At 39.2% G+C, this 21,593-nt stretch overlaps 1 protein-coding gene across 1 annotated transcript; it reads left to right on the plus strand.

The window, feature by feature from the left end:
• Nucleotides 1–416: 416 nt before the first annotated feature.
• Nucleotides 417–4,495, plus strand: LOC127431650 (carbohydrate sulfotransferase 2-like). Its single transcript, XM_051682179.1, has one exon. It carries the CDS (start codon nt 893–895, stop codon nt 2,291–2,293), a length of 1,401 nt encoding a protein of 466 aa, XP_051538139.1. The 5' UTR covers nt 417–892; the 3' UTR covers nt 2,294–4,495.
• The last annotated feature ends 17,098 nt before the right edge of the window (nt 4,496–21,593 follow it).

Below are 21,593 nucleotides of genomic sequence, written 5' to 3' on the forward strand. Positions count from 1 at the left end.
TATATATATAGTATATGTTCATATATGTACAAGAAGATCTGATCTGATATCAGTAAAAACCATATATGAACAAATATTTTATAAATCCGATTTCTGTATGGGATAGAAATTAGAATAGACATATTGCTTGCATTTGCACTTGTTTTGTGTTTTTCAACCCTTTCTTTCTTTCTTTAAGTGATGTAACTGCATTTAAACGGGCAGTTTTCACGTAAGTGGCTTTACCTCATAGCGAAACTAGATGCGTTTTACCAAAGTCATCTCAACTGATTTGTCCTGACTGTATAATAGGGTGGTGGTGGGGGGAGCATCGGTGCATTTCCACTGGCTTTGGAGAAGGGGAGGGTCTTTATTACCTCCCCAAACCTAGAGACGTAATCTATACAGTACAGAGCTGCGTATCTCACCATGAGACTGGAAAATAAGACGCCGGTTGTTGTTTGCAGCATAATGAATGCATTCCGACGGCATTTATAACGGCGAGGAGCGCACCGCAGGCGTTTATTACGCATTATTGAAGTCCGTTATTCTGTTGTAGTGATGGCCCGTAAAAGCAGGAGCAACATACAGGCAGAAAGATGGGTAAGAAGATTCTTTAGAGGTGGAAATTAATGAACGACTTCGTCGATGTTTTATAAGCACGGATTTGGTATTATGAATATTACCAATGTTATTCTTCGCTCTGATGAAGACTTGCGCAATGCAGTAACGCACAGTTTTGGGCTGTGGATGTGCTGGATATTGAATATCTGTCTGCAAAGGAGGAGATCGCCTTTTGGTTTTCATTAAGAGCAAAGTTTGCTTGCATGAAAACTTCATTTGTGTTGCAATTGTTATGCTGTTGCTCATTCAACGTGATTGAGTGGTTCAAAGCCACTCTGTTCTCCAACAGATGAGAGGCAAGCAGTTCCCACAACTTCACTTGCCTGCACTAGGGGAAAATAATGCTTATGTTTATGACAGAAAGCTCAAAACATATCAGAATCATACTACAAAAATAATCGCCCATTCTGGAAGCGTAATGAAAGTGTTGCGGAGGAAAAGATTTGTCCTGTTTATAGCATATTTCCTGCTGTTAGTTCTTACTATGCTGAACTTGGCCAACTACAGGTGGACTAAAGAGCCCCAACAGTGCAATCTCCAAATGAGAAGCACACCGTATCAGGGCAGATCAGACATCCGCTTTCTTTACAGACCATCTCTTGCCAAGAAGAGACAGCTTGTCTATGTTTTGACGACATGGAGGTCTGGCTCATCTTTTTTCGGAGAGCTGTTTAATCAACACCCAGAGGTCTTCTTCTTGTATGAACCAATGTGGCACATCTGGCAAAAGCTTTACCCGGGCGATGCTGTGTCCTTACAAGGGGCTGCAAGGGACATGCTGAGCTCGCTGTACCATTGTGATCTTTCTGTTTTTCAGCTGTACAACAGCCCCGGGGGCAAAAATTTCACCTCGCTTGGACTTTTTGGGGCCACACTTAATAAAGTCATCTGCTCGTATCCTCTTTGCTCTGCTTACAGGAAGGAGGTGGTAGGAATGGTCGATGACAAAGTGTGCAAAAAGTGTCCTCAACAAAGCCTCAGGCTATTAGAGGAAGAATGCCTTAAGTACAACACGATTGTCATTAAAGGGGTGCGTGTTCTGGACGTCAATGTTTTGGCCCCCCTCATGGATGATCCATCTCTGGATCTAAAAGTGATTCATCTTGTGCGAGATCCGAGAGCTGTGGCCAACTCCAGGATCAAATCTAGACACGGACTGATTCGTGAGAACTTACAGGTTGTCAGAAGCAGGGACCCAAAACTCCGTCGGATACCCTTTGTGGATCCCGGAAACAAAATTAGTAAAAAAGACGGAGCAGATTACCATTCCGTTGGTGCTATGGAAGTCATATGTGATCGCACGTATAGGAGCCTGAGCACTGCCTTAAATCCACCCAACTGGCTGAAAGGGAAATACCTGGCAGTTCGCTATGAGGATCTGGTGGAAAACCCGGTCAAAATACTCCGGAATGTTTATCAATTTGCCAATCTCAGTTCAAACCTTGACATTGAGTCTTTTGCTCTTAACATGACAAATGGAACAAGCTCTTCCTCAAAGCCATTTATCGTGTCTGCCAGGAATGCGACACAGGCGGCCAGTGCGTGGAGAACAGTGCTGAGTATACAACAGATCAAACAAGTAGAGGAGTACTGCTATCATGCAATGGCAATTCTGGGTTATGAACGTGCACGAACAGCTGTTGAAGCAAAAGATCTGAGTAAATCTTTACTGACTGCCTCCAAACTCTAACACAAATCTCACACAAGATAGCTACTTTTCAAATGAAACAGAACACCATCTCTGTAACTGTGGAATTTCTTTAGTTCCAATCAAGTGTTATTGAGGGATTTCAAAATTTATTTCTGGAATATTTTTATGCCATCTTGTGTTCATTCAGTAACACCATTTCTTTTGTAAATGGACCTGTAAACACTGGTTCTCAACTGTTTTTGCTTCACGACCCAGATTTTACATTGGACATTAAATGTCAAACCAACACACCACCAAAACTGTCTATTATACACACTTAAACAAAAACGTCCTTAAAGGAATATTCCGGGTTCAGTGCAAGCTAAGCTCAATAGACAGCATTTTTTGCATTATGTTGATTACCAAAAAAAAAAACAAACAAAAAAAATTTCAACTTGTACCTCTTTTTCTTTAAAAAAATAAATAAAATAAATCTGTTGTACTGATGTACTTACAATGGAAGTGAATGGGGCCAATCCATAAATGTTAAAATACTCACTGTTTCAAAAGTATAGCCACAAGACGAAAACAAAATGTGTGTCAAGATGATTTTAGTGTAAAAACGCTTACCAACCCTTTCTGTGTAAAGTTATATCCAATTTTACAACTTCATTGCCATGATGACGTAATGCTGCAAACCCTAAAAATTACAATTTAAACATCTTTACAGCTCAAATAATATGAGTTTCAACAGAAGAATTAAAGTAAGTGCTTTATACAATTATAAGCTTCATATTTCTGCCTTTAAACCCTCCAAGAATTGGCCCCATTTACTTCCGTTGTAAGTGTCTCACAGTAACCTCTATTTTTGCTGTTTTTTAAAGAAAAGTTGAAATTATTTTGGTAACACTTTACAATAAGGCTCCATTCGTTAACATTAGTTAATGGATTAGGTATCATGAACAAACAATGAACAATATATTTTACAGCATTTATTAATCTTTGTTAATATTAGTTAAAGGTATAGTTCACCCAAAAATGAAAATTCAGTCATTGTTTACTCATCCTTGTGTTGTTATGACCCTATATGGCGTTCTTTCTTTTTCTTAACACAAACTGCCATTGTATAACATCACTGAGCACAACATTTTTTCACAGAAAAAATGTTGCTTCTTTCAAAGAAAGTCATATGGGGTTATAACAACTCAGGGGTGAGTAAACAATGACTGAATTTTCATTTTGGGGTGAACTAATCCTTTAAAAAAAATACAATAGTTCATTATTAGTTCATAGTGCATTAAATAATGTTAAAAAATAAAACTTTTAATTAAAACAATTTATTATTGTATGTTGAAATGAACATTAACCAAGATTAATAAATGCTGTAAAAGTATTAGTCGTTGTCAGTTCATGTTAACTAATGTTATTAACTTATGTAAAGTAATGGAACCTTATTGTAAAGTGTTACTGTTATTTTTTGTGGTAATCAAAATTATGCTACAAATGCTGTCGATTGAGCTTAATCTGGATTGAACCCAAAATATTCCTTTTAAGATCAAATATTATAATGTATTAATACTGCCATCAACTGTATAGGCCTAACAATATGCAAAAATATTAACATGATATAGGCTGAAAAGGAAAATGTTGTAAATGCATAAACAACAGAAGTGTGAATCACCAGCCTAATACATGGACCAAACAGTGGGCCAAATATTGTATTAGTATTTGACATACTTATAAAAAGTACGCGATAGATTTGTAATAGTTAGACGCAGCTTTTGATGTCAACAACAAAAGTTATGGAAAGTGTTTTTCCTTCCTTTTAACAATTGATAAGCCCATTTATTTAGCTTTCCTAACTATATTTTGTTAGTTGTAATTTATTATTTGCATTTTGCATTGTTTTCAGGTCAGAACAGACCTGCAAACATTTTTGGGTCTCAATTCACCAGTTGAGAACCACCGCTGTAGATGTTTGATAAAGCAGCATCTATGGACCGTTATTAAAAAAATAGGATGACTCTTTATATTGTTCTAGGTCGTTTATTTTTAAAAGATCATTTGATTTCTGCAAAAGTCAGAAATGAGAATGAAAAATTATACCAACAAAAATACTGTTAAAAACTGTTATGCTAAGTGCAGGTAATGCTATTCCTTTAGTGCCGAATCGATTCAAAGACAATCATTAAAGTTTGCATACTTTATAAATGCCAGTGTTATGTATTATTGTAGGGCATATTTTTCATTTCACCAAATAAAAGTCCAAGTAATGATTTTCAAAATCTAAAAAGGGTATTCATTAATTTTGCTGCCGTTCCAGACTGACTTAGTCAAGAAAGACTTTCAATAGTATAGGATGGGTATGATCATCAAAATGCAGGAACAAGAACCTACAGTGGCCCCTATAAATATTTGGACACTTAAAATGCATGAACTTCTTTACAATAGATAACAAAATTAGATAATTAGACAATCAAACCAAGTGGCACTTGCAAACAAGTGATGCTTAGAGCTTTTTTCCTAACCACTATTAGAGTAATATTTGATGTATAACTTAAACAATTTCAATTCAAATATTTCTTTCAAAGGCATTTTTTTTTTCTCCATATTCAGAATTGTTTTTATTTCTTGCTTTTAAAAACTATGGCTGTCAATATAATAATCACGATTAATCTAATAATTTCCAACCAGTCTTTAGAAAGCAGAATAAAACCGTTTTATTTTCAAATTCTGTAAATATTAATTTATTTTACTTTTTTTTAATTTTTTTTTATTGTTTACACTTTGTGTTACATTTTCTGTGGATCCCCGATCACCTCCTTGCAGCTTCCTGTTGGGTCCCCGAACCCCGGTTTAAAAAATAAAAACCTGTGCAAGGACAGGGTTTGACGCCAGTTGGTTAATAGTAATTGCAAAAATGGCTCTGAAACTTGAAGTTAGTTCTGGGGAAAGCTCCAGCATCATTTGTTTACAGACGCGACTTTGTTTGATAATTTGTTGATTTCTAATTGAATGACATTCATGCATTTTTAAGTTTTGCTTAAACAGTAAGTCCACATACTTCTTAAGGCCACTGCACACAGTGAAGTTGTTGATATACAACATGCATATTGTAACGGTATCTGGAGTGAGTAGATGCAGGGAGTAGATTATTTCAATCATTTTAAAGGGCGACTCCTGGTGTCCAAAAACGGATGAGGGTAGGGTGATGCAGAAGATGAAGGATCCAAGGAGGATGATCAGGAGGCAGCTTCAGGGCTGGGAAAAGATCCGGGAGCCTAGAGGAAGATGTTAAGAGGAACAGGTAAGTGTATCCATATTTTTGTGGGTCAGTCCTTCTGTAACGTTGGTGTCTGGAGTGGAAGAGAGGAGACACTGGGAGTAGATTCTTTCAGTCATTTAATGATAATCGCTGGAGTGGAACAAACGCTGGAATGGGACAAACACTGGAGAAGAACAAGCTATAAGTCTAAATATCAAAACATTACACAACATAAAATTACACTTCATAATCTCAACACAACACTTCAAGGACTGACAAATCACTGAACAAAACTAGAGGGTATTTATACACAGAAAACTAATGAGGGAATGGAAGGCAGGTGAGGATGATGACGAACAGATGGAAGTGATTAGGGCAGTGAATTCTGGAAAATGTAGTGCAGGGGAAAACTTCAAAATAACAGTCCTTGAAGAACATGATGGAGACAGACTGTGACACATATAGTAGCATCAGTATGTACTAACTAATTAAAGTACAATCCAGAAACCTAAAAAAGAAAATGCAAAAACCACATCATTAGACTTTCTGATTTTACATTTGTTTTTGTCTGTTTGTTTTGTTTATCATACGACTGCAGTAAAAAATAAAGACCCAAGTATACGTTTTCACAATTTACGTCACACATACTGTGCGCGGAGCAATTCTCAACACGGACATCCAAAGTACACCTAAGAAGCCTATATTTTAGGCTTACCACTTATGGTAGCTCAAATACATTCATCAAACACTTTGGCACCTCAGCTTTCAACTTCAATATTCTATAATGGCAATGTAAGTTTAAAATATAATATTAATCGACTTTTGCTTTTTGGAGATATGAATGAGGGTGAGAGAATATTGAAAATATCAAAAAAGAATTCAATGCCAGTGTTTAAAATATGAAACTGCTCTTCCATTGCCTCATACTGGGTATCAGGGTATTTTAAAATTGTGATTTCCAGGCATTCACTGGTTGTTGTGACCTGTAAATTGAAGTTACCAAGAAAACAATATCACCATTGTGCCCCTGAACAAGGCATTTCCCAAGTTAGTTCCATAGCAACAGAACCAGCAATTTATTAATTATAAATTACTAATTATAAAAACCCTATTCAATTAAACTTCACATGGGTTTATGTAAGTGGCTGTTTATAATAAACCCACTAAATTAAACACCACTTATCTGTGAATTATATAACTAAAACGTTATGTGAAGATGAGAAATGAAGGTTAGTATCTTACCTGACACTGATATTACAGTGGCCAGTCTTACCAGGTTCCATTATTTGGCTCTCCTTGTTGATTTTTTATTTTTTTTCTTTTTTTTTCAGCGGATGGCAAAAAATCTACATTCATATTAAAAGGCACGCAGCAGGCAGAAGATTAGCGCATAAGTATGGGTTAGTATGGGTATCTTAATGGTATTCATGTAGGCCAAAATACATGAGGAGAAGCGTTGTGAAAATTCAGTATCAGCAATCACAGACATTTGCATTCAGACGGGATTAGATTTCTCAGAGGACCCTTGAGTTAGCCGAAAAACAGTAGGTAATTTTCTCTTTATACAAAGGTTGTATGAGAAAAAACAGACTTGTCAGATTTTGATGGAATTAAAATCACAAAGTATGTATATAATCCCATTCTGCGATTTACTGGCAAGCATGCCATCACCCATCTTTGCATCAATTCAAATGTGTACACGTTTTCCTGTGGCACTTTTGATAATGTGTTGCATGCCAAATACAAATTCAGAATAGTCCCTTGCACAATGTTTACAATGTACAAACCTTTTTTTCAAAATTATGTTTATTGCATCTGAAAGTAATGCCTTTTCATTCATGGTTGTAAGAAAAATAGAGTAATGTGTTTATAAACACATTATTATGTTGTTTTTACAAATACTAGTTTTGTCCTTTATTTTAGGGAAAGCTGTTGATATAAAGCATTCACAATTAGTCAAATAGAGATTTACAGAAGCATGAAACATTAAAAGGGGACCTAAAGGTCATACAAGCTCCCTAATAGAGAAAAAACTCATGTTAGGGCATAAAGGTATAGGATACTTTTGTAATAAGTTAACAATATCATGGGAGTCAGCAAGAAATGGTAAAACAATAGAGAAAAATAAAGCTGTATATTTTTCCAGGTTGCCTATCACAAAATAGGTTGGGGTCAAAATGACCCCAAACATCACCAATGTGGTCAACATGTGTACAGGGATTTTGAAAACTCTGAAACATGTGAAGTACATATTTATGTATTCTTCAAATAAATTTAGGAAAAGTCAGAAAGATTCAAGTTTTTCTAAAAAGTTTATTATATTTTAAGAGATGGCAAAGTTGCTGTGGGGTCAATTTGACCTCAAACATAACAGGAGGGTTAAGATATCTTTAATTGCTTTTTAATTTATTTTTATCTGAAATCTATTTCCAGATATCTGAAATTAACATGGCCACTAGTGAAAACCAAATTCCAGATCAGAAATTTGCATTTTTACTAGTTTTAAATTAATTGTTGCGATCAAGAATGTATTTTATTTATATTTGTACTAGTAACAAAGTAATTATTGATTTAAAAAAATGGAGTGACTATTTGAAACCAGGTGTAAACAGCACCTGTCACCCAGCGTGGCTATTTGCACACAAATTGTGGAAACTAAGAAATTTCCAACAAACTGCATTGTACTGTACATAACATAATAATGATCAGGATTATCTCTATGCTCTCCTTACAGGATGTCTTGTGCTGTTGCCATGACAACAGCTCAAGGAATTGCAGCTATTATTTGTGTATGAAGTAGAAGCCATGGGAACAGGTGGTGGAGACTCAACCTTATCCGAAAGGGAAAAGAGAGAGGAAAGTGAGATAAAGTGAGTTCTCTCCAGGCATATTAATTTCATAGTTCCTGTAAATGAGTCATACACATACTAGTATGTGGTTTGTTTATGCATATGCTGCATATGTATACACAGCCGTTGGCTCAAGCCTGGCACCTTTGGTCACAAGAGCTAGGAAATGATTATAAGATAAAAGGATTAGTTCACCAAAAAATTATCATTCTCTCATTATTTACTCACCTTTAAGCCCTCCCAGATGTGTATGACTTTCCTTCTTCAGCAGAACCGAAATTAAGATTTTTATTCAGCTCAGTTTGTCCATACAATGCAAGTAAACAGGTGCCATGAGGCTGCTGACTATTTAATGGTCCAAAAGGAATATTTAGGCAGCATAAAAGTAATCCACATGGCTCCAGTCGATCAATTAATGTATTCTGAAGCAAACTGATAGGTTTGTGTAAAAAATAAATTGATAATTAAAACTTTATTAACTTTTAAAAATGCTTCCTACTAAGGGTCGACCCATCACGGAGCTGTCACATGATGTAAGCGTAATGGCACATTCACACAAGAAGTCGGAAGCGCATGCTTTGTATACAATAGAGGAACGAAAGTCACGGTCATTTCAAACAGAAATACAACAGTGGGTGGAAGCAAAGATTTAAAGTTAAAAATGTTTTAGTTAACGATTTGTTTCTTACACAAACCTATCGGTTTGCTTCAGAATACATTAATTGATCGACTGGAGTCATGTGGATTACTTTTATGCTGCCTAAATATTCCTTTTGGACCGTCAAAGAGCCAGCAGCCTCATAGCACCCGTAGTCTTGCATTGTATGAACAAAAAGAGCTGAAATGTGCTTATAAAAATCTTCATTTCGGTTCTGCTGAAGAAGGAAAGACATACACATCTGGGATGGCTTAAAGGTGAGTAAATCATAAGAGAAATAACATTTTTGAGTGAACGAATCCTTTAATAGAAGATGAAGCTTTGCAGCTATTATACCTCTGATCTCAATAATCTCATGAAATCTTTCAAGAAAATGGTAATATCAAGGTCCTGGTCATATTTTACTCTACTGCATATAGAAAATGAAGCCAACACACAAAAAACAATCTATGTGACATTATTTTTATTACAAATAAAGCACCAATCCCCCGCCCACACCCCATTCTCATACCGTAATGTGAAAAAAATAAATAAATAAATAAAATAATAATAATTGTAAAGTATTAATAAAACATGGTATTATTTGAAGTACTGCCTTTAATTTATGCTGGTTTTTGTTTTATAAAATCTTTATTGAATTATTATTATTATTGGTTTTCATTTAACTCCATTATTGTATTAATATCATCATAGGTTTACATATTTCACACCAAAACCAAAAGAGAAAAATAAGAAATTATATTTTGCATTTAGAGAATGAAGCCAATACTTTTTTTTTTTATTCAATGCCCCCATTCAGTGCCATTACCAGGGTTTGGAAATTAGTGAGGTCTGGGGTTGGGTGTCAAGAATTTTAAATTTTTTACATTTTACACTCTCTCTCTCTCTCGCTTTCTCTCTCTGTTCTGTCTGTTTTCTGTGGAAGATGGAAATTGTTAAATTAGACCTTACTGATTGCATCACAATTTGTTGATAGTTTACTATAGGCTTGGTATGGATAATTAATGTATTTACTTATTATTCATACAACAATACTTATTAATAGTTTTCATATTAATAAGCATTGCTGCATGAATTCTAAGTAATAAGAACATTGAGCAGGGATGCTTACACTTTTATGGAATTCATAATGGTTTTATAGTAAGATTTACCATGCAAAATGTAAAAAAGGCCTACATTGTTAGTAGAGGTAGACCGATATATCGGTTTTACCGATTAATCAATGCCGATAAGTTGCTTTTTGGAACTATCATTTATCGGCAAAAATCTATGCTGATAGTTGCCAATAGTTTTTCTAAACTATTTTCGACCAAGTTCTCAAGTAATTATTAAAGACAAAACAGTCAGTAAAAAACAAAACAAATTATAAGCAATAGAAACAAATTAAAAACAGTAGAGCAAAGAAATACAAATTAATAAAAAATGCTTTAAGATTTTCACAGCAGTGTCAAATAAATTCAGAATGAACTGTAGTGAAATGTGACATACAACTTCTTATATTACTGGTCTTCACTGTATAATTATAATACATGAATAATTTTTAAAGCCAATAAATTAACCTAGTCAAGAGCAGTGAGTGGTTTTCTCGTTTTCTTGTTTATTGTTGTTTGATTAATATTAACAACATACTAGACAGTGGCAGATCTGTTTGGCTGTATTTACACATTTACACAAGTCCGATATTTTGATAAAAAAAATGTTTTTTTTGTCCCACTGTTCACATTCACTTTAGACATAACTGACTGTGATTACATTAATACCTTGCCAAGACAAGCATTTTGGTGGGATGTTTAAGTGTATTTGACTGCTCAGGTGTGAATCCGCACTCTTGAAGCGCTAGCTCATATAAAGCATGCACACATATAAGCCACCTAGACAGACAGCGCTGTCACAGTCTGTCTCCCTCATTTTCTTCAAGGACTCTTATTTTGAAGTTTTCCCCTGTACTCCATTTCCCAGGATTCGCTGCCCTAATCACTCCTATCAGTTCATCATTATCTGCACCTGCCTTCTATTCCCTCATTTGTTTCTCAGTGTATAGGTACCCTCTGGTTTTGTTAAGTCTTTGTCAGTCCTTGAAGTGTTTTGTTATGAGGTGTTATGTTAAGCTTAGTTTGAATTTTAAGATTTAGTGTTTGTTCCAGCGTTTGTTCCTCTCCAGCGATTATTACTGTTGAGCCTTTCTTCTGTTTCCACTCCAGCGATTGTTCCACTCCTGCGATTGTTCTACTCCAATGTTTATAATTAAAAAGATTACAAGATTCTACTCCTGCGTCTCCTCTCTTCCTCTCCAAGACACCCTCGTTACAGAAGGACTGACCAACAACAAAGAATATGGACCTAACAAAAATACGGATAATCTTACCTGCTCTTCCAGACGTCATCTTCTACTCCAGTGATCCCTCTAAACCTCCACTTCCACTCGTCTAGACCCTCATGAGCAGCGAGCCCAACCAAATGGATCTACCACCTGCAGTAGCAATCCTCCTCCTAGAACAAGGAGACCATCCAATTGAGGATCACGTACGTGAGTTTCTCCATCTCGCTAATTTGGTGCACTATGATGACTACGCTCTGGTGAGTTTCTTCAGGGCTAGCCTGAGTAGTGCATTGAAGGAGCTGATGCCTCCGTCGGGACCTCACTGGACAATCTCAGACTACGTGGAGGTGGCTCTGCAACTTTGCAGCTCATCATTCACTTTGGGTTTGGAGGATGAGGACTTTGAATCTTCTCCCACAACCTTCCACGGCCCCTGTCTCCGCACCTTCCACGGCCCCTGTCTCTGTGCCTTTCACGCCCCCTATCTCCAAAGTAACTCCTCTCCATTTAATTTCCCAAAATAATTTTTGGGGTGGGGCGCTCATCCTCTTCATTTTCCAGTGGTCGATGCCCTACCGCAGTCAATGGTAATGACCACGGTTAACGAGCCAGTGCCCGTGCCTGCCACGGTTAACGAGCCAGTGCCCGTGCCTGCCACGGTTAACGAGCCAGTGCCCATGCCTGCCACGGTTAACGAGCCAGTGCCCATGCCTGCCACAGTTAACGAGCCAGTGACCGTGCCTGCCACGGTTAACGAGCCAGGGCCAGTGCCTGTAGCCTCGACTGTCCCAGAGCCAGTGCCTGTAGCCTCGACCGTCAAAGAGCCAGTGCCTGTTGCCTTGACCATCCCAGTGCCCATAGCCTCGACCGACCCTGTAACCACGCTCCCTGCTGGCCAAAAGAGGAGGAGAAGCAATAGAACTCTTCCCCAATCTCTGCCCATGCTCACGACCATGGAGGTCGTTCCCCAGTCTCTGCCCATGTCCACGACCATGGAGGTCATTCCCCAATCTCTGCCAGTGCTCACGACCACGGAGGTCGTTCCCCAGTCTCTGCCCGTGCTCACGACCACTGAGGTCATTCCCCAGTCTCTACCCGAGCTCTCGACCATGGAGGTCGATACCGAGTCTCGGCCTGTACTCTATTCCACAGCTCTCACCCCCGAGCCTTCCACGGCTCTCAGCCCCGAGCCTTCCACAGCTCTGTCCCTCGAGCCTTCAACGGTTCCGCCATCCCTAGATCCATCTCCCATGACTCTGCCTTCCATGGCTCTGCCCTTCGAGCCTCCTATGGCTCCACCTTCCATGGCTCTGTCCCTCGAACCTTCCACGGTTCCACCTTCCCTGGATCCATCCCCCATGACTCCGCCTTCTACGGCTTTGCGCTTCAAGCCTCTCACGGCTCCGCCTTCCATGGCTCTGTCCTTCAAACCTTCCACGGTTCCGCCTTCCCTGGATCCATCCCCCATGACTCCGCCTTCCATGGCTCAGTCCCTCGAGTCTCTCACGGCTCCGACTTCCATGGCTCAGTCCCTCAAGTCTCTCATGGCTCTGCCTTCCACGGCTTTACCCCTCGAGCCTTCCACGGCTCCGCCTTCCATGGCTCTGCCCTCAGACTCTTCCATGGCTTTGCCCTCAGAGTCTTCCGTGGCTCCGCCCACTTCCCCAGAGTGTCCTCCTCCAGCGGTTCCACCTCCTGACCTAGTCCTTGCACTGTGGCTGCCTCCCAGGCCTCCTAACCCAATTCTTGCCCTGTGGCCTACTCCCAGGCCTCCTGACCCAATCCTAGCCATGTGTCCGCCTCCCAGGCCTCCTGACCCAATCCTAGCCCTGTGGCCGCCTCCCAGGCCTCCTGACCCTGTCCCTGCCCTGTGGCCGCCTCCCAGGCCTCCGGATCCATTCCCAGCCCTGAAGCCACCTCCAGGCATCCGGATCCATACCCAGCCCTGAAGCTGCCCCCTAGGCCTCCTGGTCATCATCCTTGGATCCTTTATCTTCTGCATCATCATACCCTCCTCATCCATCCTTGGGTGCCTGGAGTCGCCCTTTAAAGGGGGGAAGGGGGGGTAATGTCACAGTCTGTCTCCCTCATTCTCTTCAAGGACTCTTATTTTGAAGTTTTCCCCTGGACTCCATTTCCCAGGATTCACTGCTCTAATCATTCCTATCGGTTCATCATCTGCACCTGCCTTCTATTCCCTCGTTTGTTTCTCAGTGTATAGGTACCCTCTGGTTTTGTTAAGTCTTTGTCAGTCCTTGAAGTGTTTCATTATGAGGTGTTGTGTTAAGCTTAGTTTGAATGTTAAGATTTAGTGTTTGTTCCAGCGTTTGTTCCACTACAGCGATTACTATTGTTGAGCCTTTCTTCTGTTTCCACTCCTGCAATTGTTCTACTCCAACATTTATAATTAAAAAGATTAAAAGAATCTACTCCTGCGTCTCCTCACTTCCTCTCCAAGACACCCATGTTACAAGCACGCGGCTCCATAACCAAAGAAATTAAAATAAAGATTCTCGTTATTTGTGTGGTTTCTCTCTCTAGTCTTTTTCCTTTTTGATCTGTTATCAAGATCGACCAGGGGTTGTCTTGCGATCGACTGGTATATATTCATAATGCATGCACTTATGAATGTTTTTAGTAATGGTGTTGCCAAATGAATACTGTAAATATAGTAAATGATTCAAAATAGCCTAAACTGAACGAAATAGCTATCATGGCCAGTGTTCGCATATTTCATACTGTAGTCTGTACTAGCCTGTACAGATGGTGAACTGGGAACTTTTCTTTCAGATAATGTCATGATGATCACTACTTTTGTCTTACCGAATGTAGTAAACTGCCAGCAAAAATCCCCTTGCTGTCTTATGATTACTGTCAATTTAAGTGCTGACTGTGTGAACTATTGGGTGGGAAAGGCAGCGCCCGTAACTTTGAGCCATATATTTTAAAATCCCCAAAGAGTAATAGAGCTGTGGCACAATGTTAGCCTTCATGCTGTTGACACATAAACACAACAGTGTTCCTATTGGGGCTCAGTTTCCAGTTCTGCCACCCTGAAACCTTCACGCATCTGTTTAATAAAAAGTACAGTTCAGCCAGTGTCAATTAACTGAAAAAATATTGCTAAGTTTTAACTCTATTTTTGTTTTTACCAATAAATAAAAAAAATAAATACTGTATATTGTAAAATTACAGTATTGCACTGCATTATGGGATCCTAAAATGGTGAAATGCAGATAAGCCCTTGCGCTTGTAAAATGTAAGGGTCTATGCTTGGGCAATGCATTTGGGGCTTTATGGGGATATGTACAAATGTTTTTATTAAGAATTTATAGATGTCTTGGCTCTATTTAGTGCTGTTGTTTTGTTATAAATATTTGTGTTTTGTTTGATGTCACCATTATGGTGATTGGTGTCACCTTGAGCTGGGACCTTGGGCCTTCTTTATTACTATATAAAGTTCTTCATGCCAGTTTAAGTGTTTTAGTTGAACACGATTGGTTGCACTATGTTACTTGGAAGAACATTAAAAAGCTAAACTCATGGTAGACTGTTAGTCTGACCATAACTTCCACTAAATATGGAAATGTTGTATATCACTGTAAAGAAATTATATATTTAGAAGCATTTAAAGGGAGTTCTGCGAATGGGATTTTAGTAAACTGAGTGTCTGCCAACCAGACACACAGATATCAATGCACAGCATACAACTCAACTCATCAATGTTGACAATCAACAGATGTACTTTTAATTAAAAGGTACAATCTGAACATTACAAAACAAGTAACTAAGTGTGCAACAAAAACAACAGCAAAATAACCCAGCAAATAGTAAACAATCCATGTAATGTCTTCATGCCGCAGTGCATGCTGGGAACTTAAGTGACATCATGAAATGCGAACACCATAGTATTACAGTTAATGTGTAAATATACAAAGGATTACTGTACTAAAATACAAGATGTGCTGTAAACAACTGTGCAAATACAATGTGTAGCTGTATTAGTACAGTATTATACTAAAATGCATTATACTATTATACAGTACATTTCAGTATTATACTAAAACATTAAGAGCTGTACAAAACATTTAATTACTGGAGAAACTGCTTCCAGTAACATTCTGTATTTTTACAGTAAGTGGCTGGCAACTGTGCTGCTAGAACGTTACTGTAAATTACTGAAATAACAGTAGTGGCCTGTATTTTAAAAATGCAGCAAAACTCTTAATATTTGCAGTAAGACTACTGTGCATTTTAAGTGTAAGTGGATGGCAGCTGTGCTGCCAGAACTTTACTGTAAATTCTACAGCCAATTTTTACAGTGTAGAATTTGTTGTACTGCCTTTAAATTATGCTGGTTTTATTTCAATAAAATAATTATTGTATCATTATCATTATTGTTTTTTTATTTTTTATTTTTTATTTTAAGAATGATTGAAAATAATACTAATAGTATAGAATAGTAAAATAAATCATCAGGATGCATTTGTAATGAAAATAGTTACAGTGATCTTAATGGTCCTAAATGTAGACTTTATTTTCTTAATGCAAAATGTAATTTCTTATTCATAATACATTATTTGGAAACATACTAAAATATGTTTATTTAGGGACAAAAATAAATAAATAAATAAATAAAAAATCCATTTGCACACCTAGGATCCAATGAGCCTAGGACACAGCGTCATACAAAAATAGAAAAAGTCCCACTCAAAATTCCTGGCCAAGGTCTCTAAACAAAACACTGATCTTATAAAATATCTAGGTATTAAAAAAAGTAATACAAATCAGACGGAAGACAGAAATTCTAAACATTAAGCATGTTTATTTTATTTTTTATTTTTTTCAGTAACACCACATTAATTTTCACTTTGTTAAGGGTTTAAAAAAGGCGTTTATTAATGACTTATAATTTATTAACTAATATATGTTTATATTTATATATTTATACGATATATAATTTTTAATGTACATGCTATAAATGCTTAATAAATAGACCTATTCATACTTATATTAATCCAAATAAAGAAAAGAAAATGCCCTTATTCACAATTTATGTTACAATGCAGCAAAAATATTACATTTGTATGTCTTGACTCACTTGTGTTGTCACTTTCCTTGCCACATTGGATGTTAAAAGAATGGTGCTACTCTAAGTGATGTCGCAACTTACCTTGTGCTAGCTCTTTTCAGCTCTACATGATCATTCACAGCATATATCATATAATAAAGCCTGATGACCATCAGGTTTTACTGAACTTTATGTTCATAGGTTTCTACAACTCCTTAATGCTTCAGATGTATTCACTTTACATTCAAGTAAATTTTCAAAGAAGCTATCTATTTAGCAAGTATTGCATGAAAGTCACCCTTTTTATTCATGTTGTTATAAATACATATCAATGATTATAATGCATTTTTAAATGAATTATTAGTCATTGATGAACCCCTTAAAAAAACCCTAACAAAGGACACATTCATGTAAAGTACTACTAATTTTAAGTGACTAAATATTATGCTAGTTTCAAGAATTCTTACCAAGTAATTTTTGTTCACACTATTGGCAAATGGTGCCAATATTTAAGTATGTTTTAGTTTTTTTTTAATAAGGGCATTTTTTTGCAGTGTACATGCACAAGGATCCTCTGCATCCAGTTTTCCACCCCAAATGTAAATGAGCTTAAATCTGAGTCTACAGGGGTCAGATGGATTGTATCCAATGGCTCATGTACTCAAAGGAAGTCCTTTCTGTCAATGGAAATAACCCATTGTTGTAAATGAGACACCAAATCTGGGGGCGGGGGTTCCCTTATAAAGAGCCTCATGTTAGGTTTATTATTCTCCCAGGTGAGATGAAGGTAAGGTTGTTAGTTACACAACCAATTTACATTGGAATAATGTTTGGAGTGCTTTTAAAACCTTAAGTCTTGCTGCTCAGCTTGCATAATACTGGTAAAGTAGTTTCCACTTGCCATGATACAGACAACAGCAAAACTGCATTAACAAAAAATAGATTTTTTTTTAAAATTTGTTGATGATAAATGAAGAGATAATTGAACACGAGATGATTATTGAACAGCCAAAAACAATATTAGTATGAAAGGAAGACACTGATGCAGAGGAGAATCTAATCTAGTCCCGAGAGTCAAAATTTGTCCCGCATTAATGTTATCAGCCCTTCAGTAATAACAAGCACTGCCGCAATTATATCCAAAGGAAATACAATTTCATGTAATGCGAAGGGGCCAACACTATCTAAAATTATTTGAGAAAATGAATTACTACAAGAAAATGACCCAAGTGACCCCAGTCTTAATACATGCACACATATGCAAATTGGCTCCAAAAGTCTGACCACACTGAAAATCTGGGGCTTTAAACCTGCAAATAAACAGAATGCAAAACAAAGAAAAGTTATAACGTAAAATGAAGAAGAAATATCTTAGATTCTGCACTATTTTTATATCACTAAAGACTTGGAAAGTAGCACATGGGCCATATGGACTACTTTTATGGTGCATTTTTGTTGTTTGTCCCCATCCATTGTCACTGTAGTGAAAAGAGCAGTGTGAACATTACAAATATTTTTTGGGTGAACAATCCATTTCAAGTAAACAAATGCAAATTTGTCTTTTTTACTCATTGTAAGGTATTCACTGTAAGGTATTTCATACATAGTATGCAGTCTTTAGCAAACAGGATGACTGATGGGAGATAGACTACCTATGTGTGTTCAAGTGATTATTCATCAAAGCATGGTGTACACTTTATTTTGCAGGCTCTGGTATGCTGAGAGCTGGTGCACACACGGAGACAGCGTTCGTGGATGGGTCATGTACTCATGCGGTCGCAACTTGCCTTCGTAAGAAAGCAAGCCACCCCAGAGGCTCCCCGCCTCAGTCCTTCTACCCACAGGTATGAGGCCAGCTTGGCTAGCACTGGGGGCGATTTGAGGACCCCAGTGGGACCACCTCTGCCGGGTATCCCCCCACGGACCTCTCATTCCCCAGCAAGCTCGTCTGCCCTGATCGGGCTTCCGGATGAGTCCGCCGGCTCGTCTCACGGCGAGTTCAACCTCTCATTCGGAGCCCGCGAAGGTGATGCGCTCTCGAGCACAGCATCGGAGAGCGGGCTCCTCCAGTTGGACGTGGAAGCCTCAGCTGGGCTCCTCCTTTCGGGTACGGTCGCCCAGTCACAGGCTGACGCAGAGATGACGGACATGCTTTCCCGGGCAGCCACGTGCGTCGGGCTAGAGTGGAACCTTCCACTGTCCCCTGAACTCTTGCGGCTCGATGATTGGTTCCTGGGCTCGCGGCGCTGCTCACAGCCACACCTGCCCCAGTTCCTTTCTTCCCAGAAGTGCATGAGGAGCTGACAAGGTCGTGGGAGGCACCTTTTACTGCCCGGTCCAGGTCTTTCAGCTCCCCTGCCCTCACTACCCTCGATGGTGGGGTGGCCAAGGGCTATTTGGCAATCCCCCCATTGGATAAGGCACTCGTGTTGCACCTATGCCTGCAGAGCGCCACAACCTGGCGCGGGCGCCCAAAGCTCCCATCCAAGGCCTGTATGTTTACGTCATCCCTGACGGCCAAAGCCTACGGTGCCGCTGGACAAGCTGCCTCCGCCCTGCACGCCATGGCTCTCCTGCAAGTCCACCAAGCCAAGGCGCTAAAGGAACTGCAAGAGGGTAGTTCCACCCCGGGATTGATGCAGGGGCTGCGCTCGGCGACCGACCCCCAGGTTTCCCAGGTTGGCCTGTTCGGCGACACCGTCGAGGACTTTGCCCAGCAGTTCTTAGTGGTGAAGCCGCAGACAGAGGCTATCCAGCACATCCTGCTCCGGCGTGGCTCAAGGGGTTTTACAGCCCCTACTTCATTGTACCGAAAAAAGTACAGGTGGGTTGCGGCCAATCTTGGACCTGTGAGTACTGAACCGGGCTTTACACAGACTCCCGTAGGTACCGGGCTTTACCCAGACCGAGGCACTTCTCGGTATAGACGCGCTGGCACACAGCTGTCCCCCTGGACTTCACAAATATGCGTTTCCCCCAGTAAGCCTACCCTGTGCAAGGTCAGGGAGGACGAGGAACAGGTCGTCCTGGTAGAATCCTACTGGCCCACCCAGATATGGTTCTCGGACATCACGCTCCTCGCGACAGCCCCCCCTCACCCCGGCGAATTCCCCTGAGGAAGGACCTTCTTTCTCAGGGACGGGGCACCATCTGGCACCCGCGACAGCACTTTGTCTGCTTTGGTGGACAGCGGAAAGGAAGCAGAGGATCGCCCACTGGCTCATTGATGCCATAAAATTGGCATATCACGCCCAGGATGTGCCGCCCCCGGCAGGGCTACGAGCCCACTCTACCAGGGGTGTAGCGGCCTCCTGAGCCTTGACCAGTGGCGCCTCTCTAACAGACATTTGCAGAGCAGCGGGCTGGGCAACACCCAACACCTTTGCGAGGTTCTACAATCTCCAGGTGGAACCGGTTTCATCCCATGTAGTGGCATGCACAAGCAGGTAAGACCGGGACAGCTGGCCGGGTGTATCACTTGCGCATAGCGCCTTTCACCTCCCCTGAGCTGAAGACATGCGCTGTTGACTCCCAGTAGTGTTCACAAACTGTATTCCCTGGATGATTTCCTCCGAGCCCTGTGGCAGATGAGTTCATGGAGAAACTCACACCACTGCCACACCACTAAACTACCCGCTGAAATGGCCGGGACCTTGTCTCGGCTCCTCAGCACAAAACCTGAATGAGTGGTTGCATACCAGCTCCTTTTATACCCGTATGTCCGGGGGAGTGGTATGCAAATATCACTCGCCAATTTTCATTGGCCTTTTATCAAAGACCAGAGGTGTTTTGGGCTCCCAAGTGTGACCCCTAGTGTCACTACATCGACACAACTTCTCTTTCCCTCCAGCAGGGAACGGAGGTTACGCAAGTAACCAGGACGTTTTTTACTAGGCCGTAATATTGAAGTAACCTTGACTGTGATAAGCATGTTTTTGTGTGTGTGTGTGTGTGTGTCAGATATCATAGAATGGAGACAATTAACTATGGTTTTTATCATAGTAAAACTGTAATAACCATGACTGTAGTAACCATGGTCAATCATGTGGTTACTCTGGTTTTACCACAAACACCATGGTTAAACTATGATTACTGTAGTAAAACCATTGTAAATTTTCATAAGGGTTAACCATGGTTTTACTACAGTAACCATAGTTGATCTACTGTATAGAATTAGTAGTAAAACCATAGTAGCCACACAATTATGATTTTATACCATAGTTTTCCTGTATTATTACTATGGTTTTACTACAAATACTTTAGTTGAACTACTGTAGTAAACCCGTGGTTAATTTATAGCGAGGGAACCCAAAATAAAAATATTTCAAAGGCACACAGAACTACATTTTAAAGGGCTCCGTAGAAAGAGGATGAAGTGTGTGTTATTTCTAAATTTATTCATTTGGCAGTTACTTTTATCCAAAGCAACTAAGAGCACATTTGATTCCGTAGGAATCGAACCAATGGCCTTGACCTTATTAGCACCAGGCTGCACTATTGCATGGTAAACAATTCTCTAGATGTGCCAGTTCAAATATGCCGAGTGGAAAATTAGATTTTAAAGCTGCAGTAGAGGGGAAGATTTTCAGCCAATAATTAATTGGAACTTGAAAAATAGCGCATGAGTTGTATTCAGGGTTGGGAGGGTTATTTTAAAATGTAATCCATTACAAATACTTATAACTTAGTAAAAATTTAATCAGTAATGTAATCCAGTTACCTTGATAAGAATGAAGACTTCAAATTTATGGCTTTTTCCCCGTTGTGAAGTCACGGAGCCACAACAGTTACATTTGCCAAGAAACAGTACATATAGTAATTATTTTAGTTACCAGACAGAGGAGAGAAAGTGACATTTTAATTATAATGGTGTTGTGCGATGGTCTTTGTTATCTTTCCCATCTTTCTCTTTCTCTTCCTTGTCTTTCTCTGAATAGCATACACAAACAAGGCATATTTAAATCCATCCATAAAAATAAAAAAACATAGTCTCAAAGCAGCCTCCAGTGCCTGTCATCTTGTTTTAAAGAATAGATCAGAATAGATTTAAACCTTTTTAGTGTGTCTTGATTTACTTTTTCCTACTTTCTATGAGGTTTAAAATGTTAAATTATATTTTTATAGTGTTTTGCATTTTTTTTGAAGCTTGAGAGGTCCAGTCCCTATTTATTGTAGTTGCATGAAAAAGAGTGACAGA

This window comes from Myxocyprinus asiaticus, chromosome 41 (genome assembly GCF_019703515.2).
Source record: "Myxocyprinus asiaticus isolate MX2 ecotype Aquarium Trade chromosome 41, UBuf_Myxa_2, whole genome shotgun sequence".
Classification (NCBI taxonomy): Eukaryota; Metazoa; Chordata; class Actinopteri; order Cypriniformes; family Catostomidae; genus Myxocyprinus; species Myxocyprinus asiaticus.

What these genes read in the sequence shown, in the direction of transcription:
- LOC127431650 (XM_051682179.1), top strand. Translation starts at nt 893, where the DNA reads ATGAGAGGCAAGCAGTTCCCACAACTTCACTTGCCTGCACTAGGGGAA.